The following is a 20,526-nucleotide window of genomic DNA, read 5'->3' on the forward strand; positions in this document are numbered from 1 at the left end:
TGCCTCCTCCGGCCGCCGCGATGCCGCTGCGCCCTGTTGCCGCCGCCGCCGACTCGCTCCGCCCGCGGCGCGCTGCTTGCTGCGGCGGTGGCGGCGGCCGGTCTCTGTCGCGGGCCTGAAGGAGAAAGAAGAAGAAGCGAGGCGCGTCCCCCGGCCCATGCCGCAGCCACGGGCCTCGAACCGCCACGGCGCCAGCGCCGCCGCCCTCGCCGGAGCCCACGAGACCTGTATGGACGGGCATGGGCTTGAGAGCAGCACCTTCCTGCGCCGCCGCCGCTGCCGCCGCCGCCGGGGCTGAGCAGCACCGCCGCCCCCCACGTCTGTCCCCGCCGCCGCTGGAGCTGCTGCTGCTGCTGCTCAGCCTCGGGCTGCTCCACTCAGGTACGACGCGCGCGCGCGAAGGGAGCCAGCCCCGGGGCCGAGGGCTTTGTTCCCAAACAGCCCTAGGGCCCGAAGGCGCTCGCTGGGGCGGAAGGGCGTCGTGGCGCGATGGGAAAGGCCTCCGAGTCCCTGACACGCACCTTAGCCGGGCTCGCGGCGCGGCGGCAGGAACACACCCGCCCGGGGCGCGGTGGAGAGCCCGCTTCTGCCTCCCGCCCTCCCCGCCTGCGGCTCGGACCGTTGACAAATTTCCCCTCCAACAGCCGCTTATCAAAGATTTAGCGGGCGGGGGCTGAGCGCCCGAGACGAACGTTCCGGATGCTTTATTGCTCTCTGCTTTGGTGTTTACTGAAAGTCAGGCTCGGATCAAGTTTCCGCCGCCGCAGCCGCCTCGGAGGGAGGCAGGAGCCTTGTGCTGCTCCTCCGGCGTTGGGGGTGGCGGCGAGGCGAAGGAATCGCACCAGATGGAAAGATTTTCACCAGAGTTTGAAAACTTGAGATTCAATCTCGAAGTCACGTAACTTTTTTGAATAGGGATTTCTTTCGTTTTTGCAAAATCTGCTTTTAATTCGGCGTTCGGTCTCTGGAAAAATCTCATGCTTTGTGACTCGCCGCGTGTTTTCGGGTTCCGTGAGGAGCTGACAGATAATCATGCTGCCTGTGGAGGTCTGCGCTTCCCCAGCATGGAGGGATATGTTCTTAGGGATGAGTCTTATAGCTGTAATACCTGTGTTTCTTTTTGAAATCATTTCATTGCAATCTAGGATGCTCTTCTCAAATAAGTTACACTTTTTAGAAGCTGGCCTAGACAAAGAATTTTTTTAATACCGAAGTTGAAAGGGAAATTATTTTTTAGTTTGAGAACAACCAGAGCATTAGATAAGTTTCTTGTCTTTGGAGTCTTTTTGTCCTGTATTTGTATGATAGCAGTCACGACCATCTGATCTGGAGAAGCCTGAACTTTAATGCCACCCAACTGTGCGGAGCAATTTTTATTTAGTAAATTACACCCGCCGTGCTAAAAATCAGGGAGGTCTCTTAAGTAATGGAAAAAAAAATGTGGCATTTGAGAAGACGACTTAATTTACCTTGCGCAACTTTGCATTGTGATGTAACAGCTGCGTGTTAACACTGTCGGGGAACGGCCTAGCAGTCTTAATGAAAAAGTAATAGAAAGTTATAGAATGATAACAGCTTTAAATTAGTAACTTTAGAATATTAGGAAATAATATCAATCTACTTGCATTTATATGGAAAATTTTTCTTGGTGTGTTAAAAGGTATTCGAAGTGTTTTGTGTGAGGAAAAAAAAAGTGTCCATAATGCGAAAGTGTGCCTTTCATGAAATGGAAATTGAAATGCTAGGTGGGACTGTATCCCCTTTGGCTGCATGAATATTGTTCCCTAAGTTGCCATAGGATCCTATGACAGGATTGGAATGTGGGCCTTGAAGATTTCTTTACCGGTCTCTGAAAGGTGTAAGAAGTTGGCTTAAAGGTTTAGAAAATGAAGGTGCCTTAGTTCAAAAGTTTGGAATGTGTAGCTCTTCTCAGTATCTTAATGTGTCCTGACTAAAATCACCATTAGATTCAACCCATTGTGCTGTGCTGTGCTGTGCTGTGCTGTGTGATTTCTGTGGACAACTTGCTGGAGTAGAGCAATTAATCTGGTTATAGAAGAAAGGGCTCCTTTGAGAGATCTCTTTGAAGAGTGGTGCTATTTAAATGGTCAGGCCATTTCTCAGAACAGGGAGCCTGGAAAGTGCTCTTTGCAGATGGACTACCATATGTTTTATGTCTGGATCCATATCATTTGCCTCAGCACCCCATATGGCTCTGCATTTCACTTAATTCAGCTTCAGTGTATCTCATTTCTTTTATTATAAACTGGTGATTGTGCTACAAACGCATACGTGCAGTCCTGGCGTTAAGGAAATTGTCTTGAATGGTGAAGCCCTTATGTCTGATCCATTTAAGAAATGATGAATGCTCTAGACCCACAAATCTTTTAGCATTTTCAATAACTGGCATGAAAATACTGTCACACCATTCATAGATTTTCTGGCCTAAAAAACAGAAGACATTTCTAACTGCAGAGTTTTAAATTCTGTTCCTGGGAAGTGAAAAGAGTACTTTTGGTCATTTTTGTTTTTATTTTCCTGGCTGTAGGGTTTTTTTTTTTTTTTTTTTTTTTAGCAATTCCTGAATGGAGATCCAATATGGTAGTTTACTTGCTTACTCATATACTTCATGGCCTTCTTGGCTACATCCTTAAGATTGTTTCTGCTCTGCATTGTCTTGGCATTTTGACAGGAGGCTTACTTTACCGCCTATAACAGGCAAAGTGTGCGTTATCATTATAAATTCATGAAGCCTGGATATTTCTGGGTGTATGCTACAAATCAGTCATTATACAGGAGCCTGTGATGGGGCTGAAAATGCTGACCCAAACACACTTTTCTCCCTAGTTAGCCCTCCTCCCTCCCATCTCTATAGCAAAAGGCTGTTAGAAACCTTATCCAAAGCGAAAGAACCCAAGGAATTCTGTTTTATGTGAGATTTCTCAAAGCAGTCAGTTGCCTACCTGCTATGAAAAAAGAAAAGGTTAGCAGGGTAGGGAGGAAAGTACAAAAAGGGGGCTGAGAATCTAGATTTTGCTTCCCTTCTGAATGGTTCCATCTGCATTTCCATATTGTTCTTACTTTTGGTATTTTATGACTGTTTGAAATAATTATAAGTAACTGTATGCTCAGATGGATTTTATAGACCATAAAAAAACAAATAGGCACTACAAGTTTAGTGGAAAGTTCTTGTGCTGTCATTTATTTGTAGTCTAAGATAGCTGTTCTTTACTAAGATCTTGGCCTTCTCTTTATTTCTTTGCTTTCTGCTTGCTGTGAATCTGATTTAAAAAGAAAAATAATACAGGAGTTACTTGTCTTTTTTTGCAGCCATCAAGCACTGTTATTAGAGTTAGGAATTTAGGGGAAGACATGACCTGTGGTAGAAGGAAAACAAAATTTGAGGAAAACCACCAATACTGCCTTGATAATAGCTATGAATGGTCTAGCCAGGATGAGGCCGTTAATATCCCTTTGCCCTGGTTTTCCCACCTGTAAAATGGCCTTAATGCCTTAGAGTTTTTGGGTTGATTTCTGTTTTGTTTTGAAGATTTTGTTTGGTTGGTTGGTTGGGTTTTTTTGTTTTTTGTTTTTTTTCAGTAAAAATAGCTGAAAATGACTTGATCTGCTTTGGAGAGAGGAATTCTTTAAATATCAGAGCTGCTTTTGTCAGCTGTCGCCTGAGCAAACATAAAACAGATCAAACACATGAAGATGTGTTTGTGATTTTTTTTTTAAGTGTGATTTGGTGATTACTATAAATCCGTAGCTCCAAAATACTAAAATATTTTACTCTTTTTTACTTGGGCTAAAGTGAATACCAAGCCTAGACTATAATATTTTTCCCTCTTTAGCTTTTGAAATTTAAAAATGATGACAGAGTAGTTGCCTTCAGAGGCTGTCCCCTCCCATCCTTTTCTCCTAAGTAAAGCCAGAAACAGAGATTACAGGCTACTTCATTCAGATTTAAAAGCAGTTTACTACTGAAAATATTAAAATAGCTTTCTAAGACAATATTAAGGTTAATTTTAAGTATTTATCAGAAGTCCTAAATCTTAATATTATCCTAAAGTTTATTGTGTCTTCATCTTTAGATAATTATATAATTGTTTCTGTTATATTATTATTTAATAATAATCCATTGGCCCTGAATTTTTTTCCTTCATCTGGAATACACATTATAAGATATTTTATGCCTGGAAAAGATCACAAAGTTCGTCTTCGAAAAACCTCATTTCTCAGATGAGAAACCTAAAACTTAAAGAGATTGATTAGAGCACATGACTCACCTAGTATCGACAGTTCTTGTGTTTGTGTTTTTTGTGCTTTAAGAGGTTTTATAAAGTTTTGCTTGAGAAGTTAGTGGCAAAAACATCATTTGGAAATTGATTTTTTTAATATAGATCAGTAATACTTGAATTTTCATTGTAGCTTTGTTTATTAACACATTGACTGCCACACTAGGGGAAAAAAATGGATTTTCTTTTCCTTGGGCCCATGGTGTTTTATTACAAAAATAGAGTAAAAACTTCGAAAACAAAAGAATCCTTTCTAATTTAGTGAAAAATTTGTTATTTTTTATTGTTTTCTCTGTGTGAGTTATACTCAACTTGAAAAATAGTTCTCAAGGTTCCCAAGATAAAGAGACATGAGTTACATATGCTTTGCCAGGCCCTGGGCTCAAAACTATTGTGAGTTAAATACAACTCATATGGCAGTTAATGTGTTAAATCATTAAGTTTATGTGAATTGTTGCTTTAAGGCCAAAAGTAAGGTTTACATATACCCTAAGAATTCTGTGCTTTATAGTTCTCTGGTTATTTTTCTGTAAAAAACCATGATTGGGATAATCTGTCTCTGCAGCATAATTTCAAGGTATTATACTTACGTATTTTTTATTTAGTGTACCTTTAGTTTTTAATGTCCTTTTATTTAGCAGACCACTTATTTGTGGTCTGCTATGGAGATGGGATCCCAGTGTAATAGAGATGTTAAGGGAGAAGTAAATACATAGTTTGGTCAAAAGAATCACATTTTTTTTTAAAAGAACATTTACATTTTGTAGAAACCAGGAAATTGTGTCAGTTTATGTACAATTTATTGGTAAACATGCCTCAGGAAAGGTAGAGTGACTTAGTACTTGGATTTTTTTTTTTTTTTATTTAATATTCTTACCCAGTAGCCAGACAAGTAAATCAGGTGAAGGTATTTAAACTAATCATACTATAATTTAGGATTTTACTCCTTCCTAAGATGTGGAGGCTTTAATCATGGTTTTGCTTTTACAATGCTTTCTGAAGCAATTCATGCAGTTTTCAAAATCAAAACAAAGTTCATGTCTTTGGCTTGGCCTCAGAGTAGAGAAATTTTTATCAAAATCTATAAATAAATAGCTACATCAATAAAACATTTTATTTATTATTCCCTTGCAATTTTAACCTACAAGCACTGGACTGATCTTAAGCGCACTCACAACAACCTGTGCTTTAAAGTTTTAAGTTAACTAATTGCATGCAGTCTTTCTCCCAGTGGCTTCATTTGAGAGAGGCACAGGAGCACAATGCAACCCTATTTCTGAAGGCTTCTTAAAATAGGAGTATAGTATATAAAATAGAACAAACTGTTCCCAGGGGAGAATGTCATTTTCTCATGTAGCTCAGGAAGTTATGAAGTATTTACAAATCTTTGGTCTTATTGTCTTTCCCATAGGTGACTGCCAACAGCCAGCCCAGTGTCGAATCCAGAAATGCACCACAGACTTTGTGTCCCTGACTTCGCACCTGAACTCTGCCAGTGACGGCTTTGACTCTGACTTTTGCAAGGCCCTGCGTGCCTATGCTGGCTGCACCCAGCGAACTTCAAAAGCCTGCCGTGGTAACCTGGTATACCATTCTGCTGTGTTGGGTATCAGTGACCTCATGAGCCAGAGGAATTGTTCCAAGGATGGACCCACATCCTCTACAAACCCCGAAGTGACCCATGATCCTTGTAACTATCACAGTCACGCAGGAGCCAGAGAACACAGAGGAGGGGACCAGAACCCTCCTAATTACCTTTTTTGTGGCTTGTTTGGAGATCCTCACCTTAGAACTTTCAAGGATCACTTCCAAACGTGTAAAGTGGAAGGGGCCTGGCCACTCATAGATAATAATTATCTTTCGGTTCAAGTGACAAATGTACCCGTGGTCCCTGGATCCAGTGCTACTGCTACAAATAAGGCAAGTATGCCTTCTTTTTTCTCTCTTCCTACTCATAACTTTTAGGTGTTTGACTCTTCAGGTAACTTTTGAAATGTGTATAAAATGCATAGTTTAAAAAAAACTTTTGTCTCCTTGGAAAGCAATTAACTGAATTGTTAAAGGGTTAAATAAAAATTATTTAGTAAGGGATTTCTCTCTGGAATGTAAAATGTGGCTCTAAATTTAAGTAGGCAGTGATATGAAGAATGAAAAGTAAACAGTGAAATTCAGTTCTCCAGGGAAAAGGCAGGCCTGTTTCAATAGAAAAATCTGTGCTTTTTTTCAGTGATATCTTTTTTGAGTGCATATTTATGACTCTTCTTGAAGAAATCTAGGTTCAGATTTATCAGATAACTGAAATGGGTGTACCGAATAGAGAAAGCTGTGAAGCCTGAGGCAGTGACCCATCAGGAGACACTTTATTGGAGATTTGAAAGCGATAGTAACATGTAATGGCAATGAGCCAGCTTCCCAATGGCAAACACATAGTGGTGTTTTAGTTACTAACCTCTTGGTGACCAGAGAGGTTAAGAATTGGATATTGCAGAGCCGTGATGTATAACCCCCATGTAATCTCAAGGCCTCTGGTTAATAGTTTAAATCAGAGCTAAGCTAAGGGAAAAGCTGATAAAATTAAGGTAAGCTTACCATGCATGCCCGGCTGCCAGTGTCCGTGGTCCATGTTCGTTTGCTTTGAACAAACTAATACTGTACAGAGATCTTTGAACCTAACTTTAAGGTACCAGTATCTTATTGCAAGTAGGTAGAGAGGAGCTATGAACTGGGGTTCTAATTGTCAGTCAGTGCTAATTCAGTCATTAATAAATAAAATCAAAAAGGATTTTCCACCAAAATGGTATCCCAAGTAACCACCTCCTTCTCTGTCTTCCCCAACCACTAAGCCATACACGGACCATCTCATCTTGCTTAGTTTCCTGTATTTATCTATTCATAAATTGGTTTAGACTAAAATATAATTGACAAGGATCAAGCTTTTGAAATACTTATAACTGTTCTTTTGATTCCTGGGCACCCGCCCTTTCCTCTAAACATGTGTGGCATATTTTTTTAATGAATTTAAAGTATTTTGCTTGGCATTTTATGGAGGAAATTTTACAACACCTCAGGAGATATCTGGAGATCCCCAAGGGTGTCACAAATCTAAGATTAGAAGTCATTCCTCTGAACAAAGAAGACTGTTAAAAACACTGGTCCAGACATCTTAGGGGAACTCCAAAATGTTTATACTACAGCTGCCAGTAAAAATTTGAGCTTGTCTTTTGCCTTACCAAATTCTACATCTCAAATTATTCTCCCTCTGGTTTTTATACATAGGCAAATCATTTCTTTCTGTGTCTCTCTCTCTCTCTCTCTCTCTCACTCTCAGAATATGTATTTGCTACAAGTTATATTATAAAGCTATATAATTATGAAGTTGTAAGAAAAATCATAGCCCAAAATCCATCATTGCTGCAAAGTCATAGGATGCATGCAACCTGGGAATAGTCTTTGGGTAACTGAAAATTCAGGAAGACAATCTTTTGAGAATAGAAAAAGTCATCATTAGTTGTGCAAATAATTGAGGACTTGAAGGAGTAACTTTCAAACAAGACGATAGAGATTAATAAGAGCTGTTTACATGGGGAAATAGTGGTTTTTTTTTTCGTAAGCCCAAAGATTTTCATGCCTTCTGTCCAATCACATGTCACTTCTGTTTTTATTAAACCTTTCAAAATTCTATGCATTTTATTTATTATAGTGCAACTATTTGGGGGATAACAGTAACATTATGAGTATTAATATTATCTAAATGGAACAATTTACACTGAAGTACTTAAGATCATTTTATTTCAGTTGTGGAATCTATCAGAATTTTTAGCAGATAAATAAAAAGTACAACTTTATTTTCTCCCTCAGTTTGGTAAGGAGGGAAGTTTAAGAGTGGTCCCTGACATAAATTCAAGTGGATAGTGAGAATACTTGGTCTTTAACTGCACTATTGGAAAGTATTTCCCCACATACGGTAACCATGCTGTTCAACAACAACTTATGCCTTCGCAACCTCTAATAGTTGGTTTTTGTTTTTTCTATCTTTTTGTAACTCTCTCTAAAGCTCCCATAAGAATCTGGAAGGTTACTTTTGAAGACTCATGTTAATGCTAAAGGCGCTAAGCATGAAAAAATGGTGGTAATAAAACAATTGAAGACACAAAATCTTTCGGAAATGTTTTTCCATAGTTATCCCAGCTTTATAGAGAACTTAAGCACATACATAGACCAGTTATTGGGTAACTCAGCGCTGTATGTGGCAGATAGTGAACCATCGTTGTGAAGTAAAGGGTTTTTAATGGCCCGTATTTGCTCAGTGTCATTATTAGATCTAAAGACTGATGATATCATTGGCTGGTTGGCCAGCTGTGATACTGAAATTGCATTTAAACCTCCATTCATTTCATTACCTTTAGCACTACCCTGAAGCATTGGACCTAAGGTATTTTGCTCAGTGAGGTCACTAAGATGACTACTGAGCCCTGGGAACCTGGCGTATTGAGCAAGCCATCTTCAAGCCTAAGCTTGTGAGCTCTACCTGCCTGTAAGTGCCCCCCTTTCCCTCATCACAGAAAGACAAAACGGGGGAAAGCTAAATGCAGTGAAAGAAAATGAAGTCATCTATGCTCGAGGGGCAGTGTATTAGCTAAGTCTTGTCTTTTTTTCCACATGGTGAGCTATGAGATTAAGGCAGATAGAGTTGCAGTGCTCGATGATGTTGCCTTATCTCCCCTGGTTTACTGTTCTCTTCCTTACCACGGCCCTTCTCCTCCCCTTGCCTGGGAAAGATAGGGCTCGCTTTCCAGCTGGTCACGTCATACACAAGTATGCTTTCTCGGGGCCTCTGTTTTTAGTTTTGCCCTCTACCGGCCTGTTATACTCACCCTCTTTGGAGGAGTCTTCAGCAGTTGGCCACCTTGCCAGGTAGGTGTGTTACTGAAGGGGAAGCCAGGGCTGGTTTTTCATCTGTACACCCCAGGGGCTACAGGACTGTCTGGCACACCTGCATACCTTGGGTTAGGTTCGCATCAGCTCTGGGCCATCTTCCCCACCTTTGGCTGGGAGAGATGGCTGCGGCCTTGCAAGCACTAGGGGAGAGAGAGAGATGAGAGGGACAGGCTCAGAACTGGCAGAGTTAGCTATGCTCAAAGGAAAGGCCATTTTGTTTGTGTTACAGAGGTAGCCTACACATTATAGGCTCCAGAGAAGACACATATCAGTAGCTCTCCAGTGCCTCACACATAGGAAAAACCAGGTCATCTGTGAGGATGCTTGACTTCTTCCACATTCTCTGCTTGCACGTTCTCTGAACTAGCCTCTCAGTCTCAACTCTTGTTTAGTCCATTCTGCTTATCTGTGTATCGGTTTAAGTGGGTCCAATAAGGATCTATAGATGCCATGATCGTAGAAGGTGATGATCATGGAGTAAATTATTTTATGAAAGACACTGAACTGTACAAATGTATTCCTAGGCTGGGTGCAGTGGCTCATGCCTAGAATCCTAGCACTTTGGAAAGCCAAGGTGGGAACATCACTTGAGGCCAGGAGTTCCAGACCAGCCTGAGCAACAGAGTGAGGCCCTGTCTCTGCAAAAAAAAAAAAAAAAAAAGAAAGAAAAATTAGCCAGGCATGATGGCATGCACCTATAGTCCCAGCTACTTGGGAGGCTGAGGCAGGAGGATTGCTTGAGCCCAGGCGTTTGAGGTTTCAGTGAGCTCTGATGACGCCACTACACTCTAATCCAGGTGACAGAGTGAGATCCTGTCTCCAAAAAAAAAAAAACACATGTATTCCTTGTAGCATGTATTAGAATCGCCAATCTCTCAAGTGCATTTAAGACAATTCCTTTTCCAAAAATTTTCAGGAATTCATGTTATCGTACACCTAAACAATGATTTTTAATAGCATTTATATTATTTAATACCATTATATGATGATACAATGAAAATATTTCTAGTAATTATTTTTTTATGGGTAGTTTGGTTACCTTTGTTTTATTTTTTCTTTTGTTTTAATGTTAAGCATATTGTTTTTCACCACTCTTGCTTTCTTATCCTATTTTTCAAACTCAGTAAAACAAAATAAAAAATAGGCGGAGAAATTAGGGATGACAACAGGTCCTGGTGCAGATCCTCTGCTATACATTTTACTTTGCTTCAGACTTGAATGAGAGAAGGTGGTTTACCTTAAGGCAGTTTGCCTTTGGGAAAAGGATGTGTTCTTTGTGCTCGACCAAACCAGATGACTGTTGGCCTGGTGAGTGGACACTCTGAGCTGCCTGCCCTGTGTGTTCTTTCTGCTGCCGTGGACCACCAGCTCCTGTGATCCACAGGCAGCACTCGGCACCTGTCCAAAGCACAGTAGGAGGCCCTGCCCATCAAGTATATATAAATATTTTAAATGTCACAATTATCCCTGAATCTCAAGTTATATGGCTATTTTCTTGGAAGTTCCTGAAAACTTCCATTGGTTGATCATACTAGAGATACGGAAAGACTTAGTTTGGTTCACTCTTAGTTAATGTCTTCCTCAAACTGTATAACCCAGGGTTTTCCATTGTGATGAAACATTCCTTTACAGATTTCTAGAGCATGAGGTGGGTCCACTCCTGCTTTCTGATGCCCCTTCGCATGTAGTTATTACTCCACAGCAGCATGTGGGCACGTAAACCAGTGTTCTGGGTCATTCGCTGTTGGTTACAAAATCAGAGCCAGACATACCTGTATTGCAAAGGCTTTTAACTATCATTGTAAGTATATCTCTGCATCAAGATTTGGAAATCTGTCCTATGTTGACCCCAGGCCTAGTGCATTTCTTGTAGCCAAGTTTTTGCAGTCCCTTATATATTTAGTATCTTTACGAAGACCCATGTGAGCTACACAGTGGTGATCATTCGTATTTTTATGGACTAAGGAAGATGCTCCTTCCATTGGCAGAATTGTGTTTTGAATATATGGACACTTTCTTGCACTCAGTGTTTAGAGGCGACACATGGTATTTTCTTTAGAGACCACAAACTGTCTTGCAGATACATTGTAACAAATCCTTAAAATCTGAGATTGCTCTTTATTTTTGTTATAATTATATATGGTAATTCTTGCCATCTCTTTGAGATTTGTTCCCTACCATGATTTGCCTTGCTTTACAAAGATGCTAAAACGTTGTAAGACTAGTTGAGGTATATTGGGAACAGGTGGAAAAGAAGTTTGCAGTATAGCTCCCTGCTCAATGTAATCGTTTCTCTGATAAAATATGTGATTAATTCAGTGCTGCATTTGAAACATCAAGTATTAAAGGACCCACTAGGTATGGGAGATGGTGGAGGTGAATGCAGCCTCCGCCTCAATCTAACTAAGCACATAACTAAAATTTTCAGCATTTGGTGGAAAAGTATGGGGTTTATGTATAAACCCAGCCATTTTCAGGGTTTCTTTGTAGGATATTGGTGAACCGCATTCACAAGCTGGTTTCCAGAGATGTTACATAGCAAGTTGAAATGGGTGTCAGGAAGGGTCAGGAGAGTGGGCTGCTGTGAAGGCCTGTCCCACGCTGTCACCCAGAGCACAAGCCTCCCTGCCTTGGTTGTTTTCACAAGTCAGTGTTTTTACTCCGTCTCCCACCGTGAGGAGTGTGGCCTATCACATGCATCTGTATTTCCTCTCCCATCTCCTGTGTACAACCTAGCAGGGCCTAGAACCCTAACTCTCACTTCTGAAAGGTTGCTGATCTTTGATTTTGTACCAAAAAGCTTTCTAGAATTTGACTGTCACACTCACTAGTCCTTGATTAAATTCATTTTCCAGGGTCCTGTCTCATCTTTAAAACTCTCATGAAAGCATGTGTTAGATATTGTTCTCCCTGAATTTATTGTAGAAACGATGTTGAAACATTAGAGAATAGTTTTTAGAAGAGCAGAAATCAGCTGTTCTTTCAGGTGGCAGTGTTCTTATTTGTCCTTTTCTATTTCCTGCATAGCTCTTGTTTGTACTGCGTTATAAGGCACTCAACTTTGCTTCATATAGTCGCAGTTGATTGCCTGGAGGTGAAATGGTTTCCAAGTGCCTTTGGGGAGAGAAAGGAGGAGAAATTATTAGCTCTATGAGGAACCTGTAAGTGTGAAGATCATTTTGTAAGATAAATAGGGTTGCCTTGGTTATTCTTTTGTTATTCTTGCCTGGCTAGTTTATCATCTTTCTAATCTCCCTGCCTGTGCCCCTTCTGTCCTAAAGGTGGTTTAGAAGGAGGAAGAGACCTTCAAAATCCCCCATTTGTAAGTGAAATTAACCCAAGGCCTGTGCAAGCCATGAGGGTCTAAGGGCCTCTGATGCTGTAAAACAAATCCATACTCCTCCATAGTTTAAACCAGAGGCAGGAGGCCAAGTCTGATACACTTGCTTTTCTGTAACATTTCCAAATGTCTCTCTCTGCCCTGTTAAATTTTCTTTGAGTCAACATTTTGAGGGGAAGGGGCAAGAAGGAAACATTGGATGGTTGGTACTTTTTTTTGTTGTTGGCTTCAATTAATGCTGACCAAACAGTCTGCCCGTGTGGAATGTGAAGTGTAAAAAAAGTTACCTACAGTGTCGAACAATGAAAAATGCTACCTTACCCATTTTGTCTCTATTTGTTTTGACTGCAGTAGAACTTGCTCTTCCACTGTTTTTGAATTTTATGTTCTTCTGGGTGGGGTGGCTTATGGACTTTCCAATCTTCTCAACTTCTCAGTAAGTGATAACTAACAAGAATAGCTAATACACGTGTAAGACACAGACTTTAACTGGACAGCCTTGAAACACGGTGCTGTTGGGTCCAGAAAGAACTTTAGGTAAAACTGATTCTGTGGAGAGAGGAGCTCTTTATGCTCCAGTTACCTGGTTATTTTAAGTTGGAGCCAGAAGAAAGTTTGGCTGATTCCGGTGGGGCTCTTTCATGTTGGAATATAGTATGTATACTGTGGATAGAATTGATATGACAGCACTTACACACTAACTTCTCCTCTGCTCTGCATGTGCTCCTGAAATGGGGATGAGGGTTTAATCTTTCTATTTAAGGTGCGCGTGTGTGCTCATGCATGCACTTATGTATACAAATGTGCTTTTATGGAGTGTTGAGGTCTTCCCCTCTCTCTGCCCAAGCAAAGTGCAGACAGAAGGACAGTGTTTTGTAGCATTTCAGTTAACTGGCTTCTTGAAATACTTGGTGACGGGCTTCTCACCACCTTGTTCCTGAGTTCCCAGGGGCCTTTCTTTTTTAAGCCCTGGAGACTTGAAATTGAACCTAGAAGTCACAGAGTGTGAGTGTATTGTGAAGACCTTTAAGCCCTTTTACTGTTTTGCTCACCTCCCAAAGCTGAAATATGATCAAAGAGGCTGTGGTTTCCTAATCCCCATGGGTTTGGAGAGCAGCTGTGCTGAACCTAGACCCAGAGCATTTGTTCAAGGTCCCACCAGGCCTCTGGTTCTGTGGCCCTTCCCCTCTCCCCATCCGAAGGGGGTGCCTGAAGGCAAGACCTGCTAGGGCAGATTCCAGCAGAGTTCCTGCCTCCAGCCCTGGCTTTCACCTTTCAAAATATTTTTAGCCTCTAGTCTGAAGCGCAGTGGCAGCCTAGGCCTGTAATACTGCTCACATATGCCTAGCTTCACATTAGAAGCACAGTGAATGCTGCATTTGCTGGCCTCCCGACAGTGCAGAGTTTGCCCACAACAGACAAGCTGAAGAAGTTCCCTTTGGAGTTTTTGGAGTGACTGAGACTTAGAGGCCTAGAGGCCTTTCCTCCTCATGCTCTGCGTAGAGTTGCCCTGGTCTGTACAAGGAAGCTAGTCAATTTCTCTGTCTCTGCCCCTATTTATGCTTCTAGCCGTCCTTGTTTTAAGTGTACAGAAATTACTCTTTGGAAGCCAGCATTTTTGTGCCTGTCCCTTTTATGTGTCATCCCTGGGCCAGCTTCCCTTTCATTCTCTGTCTAGCCACGGAGCTACATGCTTCTCTAGACCACCCTAGCAGTCTTCAGCTGTGGGTGTCCTTCCCCTCTGGCTTGGTTTCTTCTCTCTCCATCTGCTGCCAAGTCCCCCTCCAACAGCCAAGTCAGCCCCTGTTCCTGCATGTGTGCATTACCGAGGGCAACACTGAAGAAGTCTGATCCATGCCATTTCTCTGGATTCTGTCAGTGCTCCTAGAACAGCTCTGTGGAAAGAGAGTTGAGGATAGAGAAACCTATTTTGTTAATACCTCTTTTGAAGGAAGTAGATTTCTTACAGTCTACTTCAGGCACTGAAAGTCTAGGGTAAGATTTTTAAACTGCCACTCACTTCATAAACACATGTACTGTCTTACTGCTAGTATCTTGTCCTAGTCCAAGAAAATTATTTAACACAATACACTTTTGTGGGTCCCAAGGTCAATTTCCTGTAGATATTTGATATATGGGCTGAATAGTGATTATAAAATTACATTCCAGTTCATTGAGTTCACAGCTAACATTTTTTTCCCTGATTTTTTTAAGGAAAATTATCAGTGACATCAAATATTTTCCAGCCCAACATTTTTTCTTAAACATGACACATATAAAAACCCTCCAAAGTTTTGCATGAAATTGTTCAGAAAGAAAGGTACTCTGAATGAGCATGCCTTTTTTTTTCTTCTCCACAAAAGGGGGAAAGACCCAGAGTTCTTTGTAGTTTTGTGTAACTAGTGGACAGTTTACCTCCCTGCCTGGACAGAGCAGCTCTGGCCAAGATCCATACTTCAGGGTTACCCTGGTAAGTAGGGAAGGGTGGAACCCCAGGCAAGACACTCACGGGAAGGTCCCTTCAAAGGCCTCTATTTCCTTTTGGTGCTTCAGAGTGTCCTAGGCTCTGACTTCCCAACACTTAGAAAAAAATGACCCTCAAAAGTAAAATTTGGGTGTTGTAGGGATAGAGATAGAGCATGCATATGTTTTCTTCTTTGAAGCTTGTGCTTTTGTTGGAATGGTTTCTTTTTGTTCACTGGGGAAGAGACTGATTACAGAGGCCGCATGCCACTTACGTGTGTAAGAGTTTTACTGCAGCCATGGGCACAGTGTTCTTATTCTCCCTCACAGTCTGGTGTTTTTCAGCCTATCATTACACCCAGAGGATATGATGTAGACTTGGTCAGCTAACTATATTAAATAAAATTTATTTTAACTTCCTTTGACACAAGTAGAATTTTAACCAGGTACATATCAAAATCGTGTTTCCATGTGTTTCAAGCTAACTTCTGTGGCTACTACAGTATAATTTACTGACCCATCTTAAAACAAGAGACGTGAGTTCTTCAGCTCTAAAAGTCCAGCTCTGGTATTTGAGGATTCCAGAAAAGTCCTCTACTTGAAGTACCAAATTGCCTGATTAAACACAGATAAATGTTTCTTCAAAATACAATATGCACAAATAGTTAAGAGCACTGCTATTGGGGAATTCTGTTTTAAAGCCTGTGTGTAGCATTTTGCAAGCCGTTGTGCCTTGGGAAGATAACTCTGTCTCTTGGCGAGGCATTGCATATGTTTTCCTCTCTGTTGGCCACCTCGTTTTTATTTAATATATTTTCTTTTTTTCCTGATGGAAAGGAGAGGCAGGTGCCAATTAATTTTGATATTTCACAGCAAATCTTCTTAAGCTCTTACTGCCTTTCCTATGTGGTAAGGTTGATTTGTATCTGCTGTCTTTCTCTTCCTAATAGACCTTGTGGGTGGTAAAGATCTCAGGGAGTGAAACATTAAAAATGAATGACGAGAACTAGAGTAGTTTGTCTAAGGTAGAGTTGAGAGGGACTGGGTGGGGGAGGTTTAACAAAAGGCATTGATGTTTTAAATGCACAGAAATGCCATCCATTAATAATAAATGGGGTGGCATAGAACAGACGTGCCAAATTGAGTTATGACAGCGTATGGATCAGTCCATAGAAGGGAAAAGGAAGTAACATACCTGGTGTTTTTAAATTATCTGTGTGAGAGCTTTTGAATACAATTTTGAATATTCTGTTTTTATGCTCTGATAGGTACTAGTCGGAAATATAAAAAGTTTGGAATTTCCAGAACTTCAAATTAAATTTTGAATGTTTTTAAAGTAAGAATTATTAAGAATGAATAAATGTTGCTTTTCTGAAGAGGAAGACAGTTTGAAAATTAATTTCTTGCTTTTCATGGCTGAGTGCTTGCTTTTTAAGAGCTCATGTTGTAATTTTTATGAGGAATGAAATTGCATTACAAAACTTAAGTCAAGTGAAACTGTTACCCAGTGTTTTTTACATTTACATTGATTATATCTCTAGATAACCTGTTCAGTAAATACTTAAACTACAGGAGACCACTCTGGAAACCCGCTCTGTGATCACATTCATCACCCTGAGCATCGTGATTCAAGGGATAGTTCTATACACATACTCTGTGTGAGAATTACTTTGTCCAATAGGGAAACAAGAGAAATATCAGCTTAATTATCTCAGAGAAAATCACTACTAGCAAATTGGAAAGACAGACAAATCTATAGGTTAACTGGAATATTTTGTGGTTGTAGCTACTAGAGCAGAAGTAGAGCTTTTATTTGACCTTCTGATTATGTGGGTGTTTTTGTTAGTGTCTCAGGCATACAGAGGACAATAACGTGTGAGGTGTTTGAAATGACTCCTGAGTTGGAATTGGTGTGCTTAATGAAAAAAACAGGCTTGGGAAGACATGTGGAACCATTCCACTCATCTTAATATTGACTCTTGCTTGCTTTGTGGAAACTTATTTGGAATTGGATATCTCTGCTTTGTTGTCCCAACAAAAGTAATTCCCTTTGTTTTTTTCTAAAGTGAACAAAAATGTACTTAGTTCTTACAAATAATACCAAGTTGGTTTAAATTTGTGGTTTGTTAGCTGAGAAAGAGAAATTACTTAGCTATTTTAGAAGAGTTTGTTTAATGTTTGAGTTGTGATTGAAAATGAGGATAGTGATTATCTATTAATAAGTCTATTACTAACTCTTATTTTAGCCATCAGTGTTGTTAACTTGCAACATTTTCAGGTGCAGAATGTTCTTGAATTAATCTTTTCACCACTGAGGGATGCCAGCTTACCTTAAAAAAGCACTTGTCAAACTGATTTTAGAGCCACCAAATAAATCTATTTTATAGTCCTGTTAGATATCTAGCTCAAAACCCCTTTCACTCTGAAAGGTCCTATGGTTGGATGCACAACAAATTTCCTGAAATCATCTCTGGTACACCTCCTTTGGGTTGTTAAGGAGGTGTTGAAATGTGAGAAGGCTGGTAGTGAAATCAAGTTGTGGCTCAGGGTAATTAGGAAGGGAGAAAGGCAGCATTTTCATAGTACATTGTCTGGCTTTTAGTTGCAGCTGCAAACAACGGATATGAATTCAACCAGTTGCTACAGTGCAGCTGGTTCAGATCTGGCTTTATAACTGGCTGAAGTAAAATGAAATGGCTGGAAAATTCCAGTCAAGCAACACCAGTGGGAACATGTGGAATTAAATAGTGTGAGCAAATGCTGGCTGACTTGGGGAAAAACTGCAGACATAAACTTGAGGGTGGTGGTGAGGACTTGGGGGCGGGGGGCATTTTCTGGCCTTTTTAAAAAGGGACTATTGTTTTGATTAGTTCCCTTGCAGGAGGTGGAAGGTTTCCTCCATCCAGAGTAATTCGTGGAGTGTTTGGCTTGTCTACCTTCCCTCTTGACTGAAGTCACCTGATACTTTTTGCTTTCTCCAGAAGGAAAAAAGAAATCTGTTACCTCAGTTGCTAGCAATGGCCCAAATCTCAAAATGCAGTCTTTCTGTCTTCGGAACAGTCCCCGTATCTTGTGTGACACAGGAGCCCCTGTCTCTTCGTAGTTATCTTCCTTCCCCCACCTGTCCCAGAGACATGGGGCATGTGGGAGGTGAAGGTGCTGTTCAGGTTTTTTATAACCCTTCTAGTTAAAGGATTCTGCAGGAAAGAAAATGGGTGTGCCAAAGGGATGCCTTTTGTATTATCAGTAGATTTGTTTCTCCGTGAATTGTGTGCTTAATTTGGAGACTTGAGAGTTGGCTGGGAAAAGATTTCCGAGAAGTTAAAGGACCATAGTGCTGTTTGGGGAAAACATTTGCTGTAACTAGGTTTAGGGTATTTAGTCTCTGCCAGTGCTTGGGAGCTGTATTTGCCAAGTGATTTCCCCGTCACAGGGATTAGCCAGTGAAGTGAAACATTTGATGAAGGGAGTTAGAGAAAGCTTTCCTGAGGCACAGGGCTGGTGGCTACGGCGGGGGTACCCCCTTCTCACAGCTCCCTGCTTGTCTCTCAGTATTTGTATTGAGTAGGTTTGCAGTGATGAGTCATGGGGCATGGTTCTGTAGTGCAGTGAAGAATCTCTTTAGAAAGCAGCATAGACTGTTAACTAAGCTCCTTGACATTTCTGTATAACTTAGGAAACTTTTTTTTCTCTCTCAGAGCTGTACCATGGCTTGTCTATTTTTAGAAGGAGACAAGATTTAAATTATCAATAAAATTGCCTAGATCCCAACCGTAACACTGTTCTCTGTCTTAGGAAAGTAAAGAAAGTTTTTCCCTAGTGCACATTCCCCAGATTTATGTTAAATTTTAATTCATTAAATACATGGGACTTTTAACAATTTTTCCTAAAAGTCATACCGTTAATTTGGGAGGCAAGAGCAATTGAGTTGAGCGTGGAGATTGTGTCGTGAGCTGTTCAGCTCCACAGTGGAGGGAGCGCTCGCTGCAGAGGGCGCACCATTCCGCCTCCCCCTGACCCTGCTAAACTCTGTGCCTGTGCCTTCCCGCAGATCACTATCATCTTCAAAGCCCACCATGAATGTACAGATCAGAAAGTCTACCAAGCTGTGACAGACGACCTGCCCGCTGCCTTCGTGGATGGCACCACCAGCGGTGGGGACGGCGATGCCAAGAGTCTGCGTATCGTGGAGAGGGAGAGCGGCCGCTACGTGGAGATGCATGCCCGCTACATAGGGACCACCGTGTTTGTGCGGCAGCTAGGTCGCTACCTGACTCTGGCCATCCGTATGCCTGAGGACCTGGCCATGTCCTACGAGGAAAGCCAGGACCTGCAGTTGTGTGTGAACGGCTGCCCCCTGAGTGAACGCATCGATGATGGGCAGGGCCAGGTGTCCGCCATCCTGGGGCACAGCCTGCCTCACACCGCCTTGGTGCAGGCCTGGCCTGGCTACACACTGGAGACTGCCAGCACTCAGTGCCATGAGAAGATGCCAGTGAAGGACATCTACTTCCAGTCCTGTGTCTTCGACCTGCTCACCACTGGTGATGCCAACTTTACCGCCGCAGCCCACAGTGCCTTGGAGGATGTGGAGGCGCTGCACCCGAGGAAGGAGCGCTGGCACATTTTCCCCAGCAGTGGCAGCGGGACCCCCTGTGCAGGCAGCACTGTGTCTGTGGGTCTCGGACTCACATGCTTGATCCTTATTGTGTTTTTGTAGGGGTTGTCTTTGTTTTTTTGTTTTTTTTTTATTTTTTGTCTATTACAAAATTTTAAAATATATATTGTCATAATATATTGAGTAAAAGAGTATATATGTATATACCATGTATATGACAGGATGTTTGTCCTGGGACACCCACCAGATTGTACATACTGTGTTTGGCTGTTTTCACATATGTTGGATGTAGTGTTCTTTGATTGTATCAATTTTTGTTTTGCAGTTTTGTGAAATGTTTTATAATGTCCCTGCATGGGGACCTGTTAGAAAGCACTTTATTTTTTATATATTAAATATTTATGTGTGTACCTGGTTAATATGTATAGTACGTATATACAGACACCATACACAGCAGCGTTCCCTTTGAAGGTGACCAGTTGTTCGAGGCTATTCTTGGCTGTTCCCTCCTGCCCTTTCCCATTGCTACTGATGTGACTTGGTGTGCAGATGTCACTCCCCACGCCCTGGTGGAGCTGCCTCTTCCTTTGAACTGTGTCCTCACCCTTCTGCCCTCACTTGGTTTGAAAGGAGAGTTAACTCCCAGCTTTACAGGTGCTTTTGACTCTGTTAAACACTGACCTTAATAAGCCCTCTTCCTCTCTAACAGCTGTTACTTTTTCAGAAGGGGAGGGTATTACTACAATTCTTGTTAACACTCAATGCTAATTATATATTTGAACACATATAGTGTATTAGGTTGAACCCTATGAAATTGCTGTTTTATAGGGTCTAGTGATGGAGGTTTAGCATCTTGCTAGACCCCAGTA

The 20,526-nt window shown here is 41.4% G+C and overlaps 1 protein-coding gene across 1 annotated transcript; it reads left to right on the forward strand.

Annotated features, from left to right (window-relative positions):
- Window positions 1-224: 224 nt before the first annotated feature.
- Window positions 225-19,759, forward strand: RGMB (repulsive guidance molecule BMP co-receptor b). The gene is made up of 3 exons (XM_069492511.1): window positions 225-381; window positions 5,710-6,218; window positions 19,091-19,759. Exons 1-3 carry the CDS (start codon window positions 240-242, stop codon window positions 19,757-19,759), a joined length of 1,320 nt encoding a protein of 439 aa, XP_069348612.1. The 5' UTR covers window positions 225-239.
- The last annotated feature ends 767 nt before the right edge of the window (window positions 19,760-20,526 follow it).

Source organism: Eulemur rufifrons, chromosome 17 (genome assembly GCF_041146395.1).
Source record: "Eulemur rufifrons isolate Redbay chromosome 17, OSU_ERuf_1, whole genome shotgun sequence".
Lineage (NCBI taxonomy): Eukaryota > Metazoa > Chordata > Mammalia > Primates > Lemuridae > Eulemur > Eulemur rufifrons.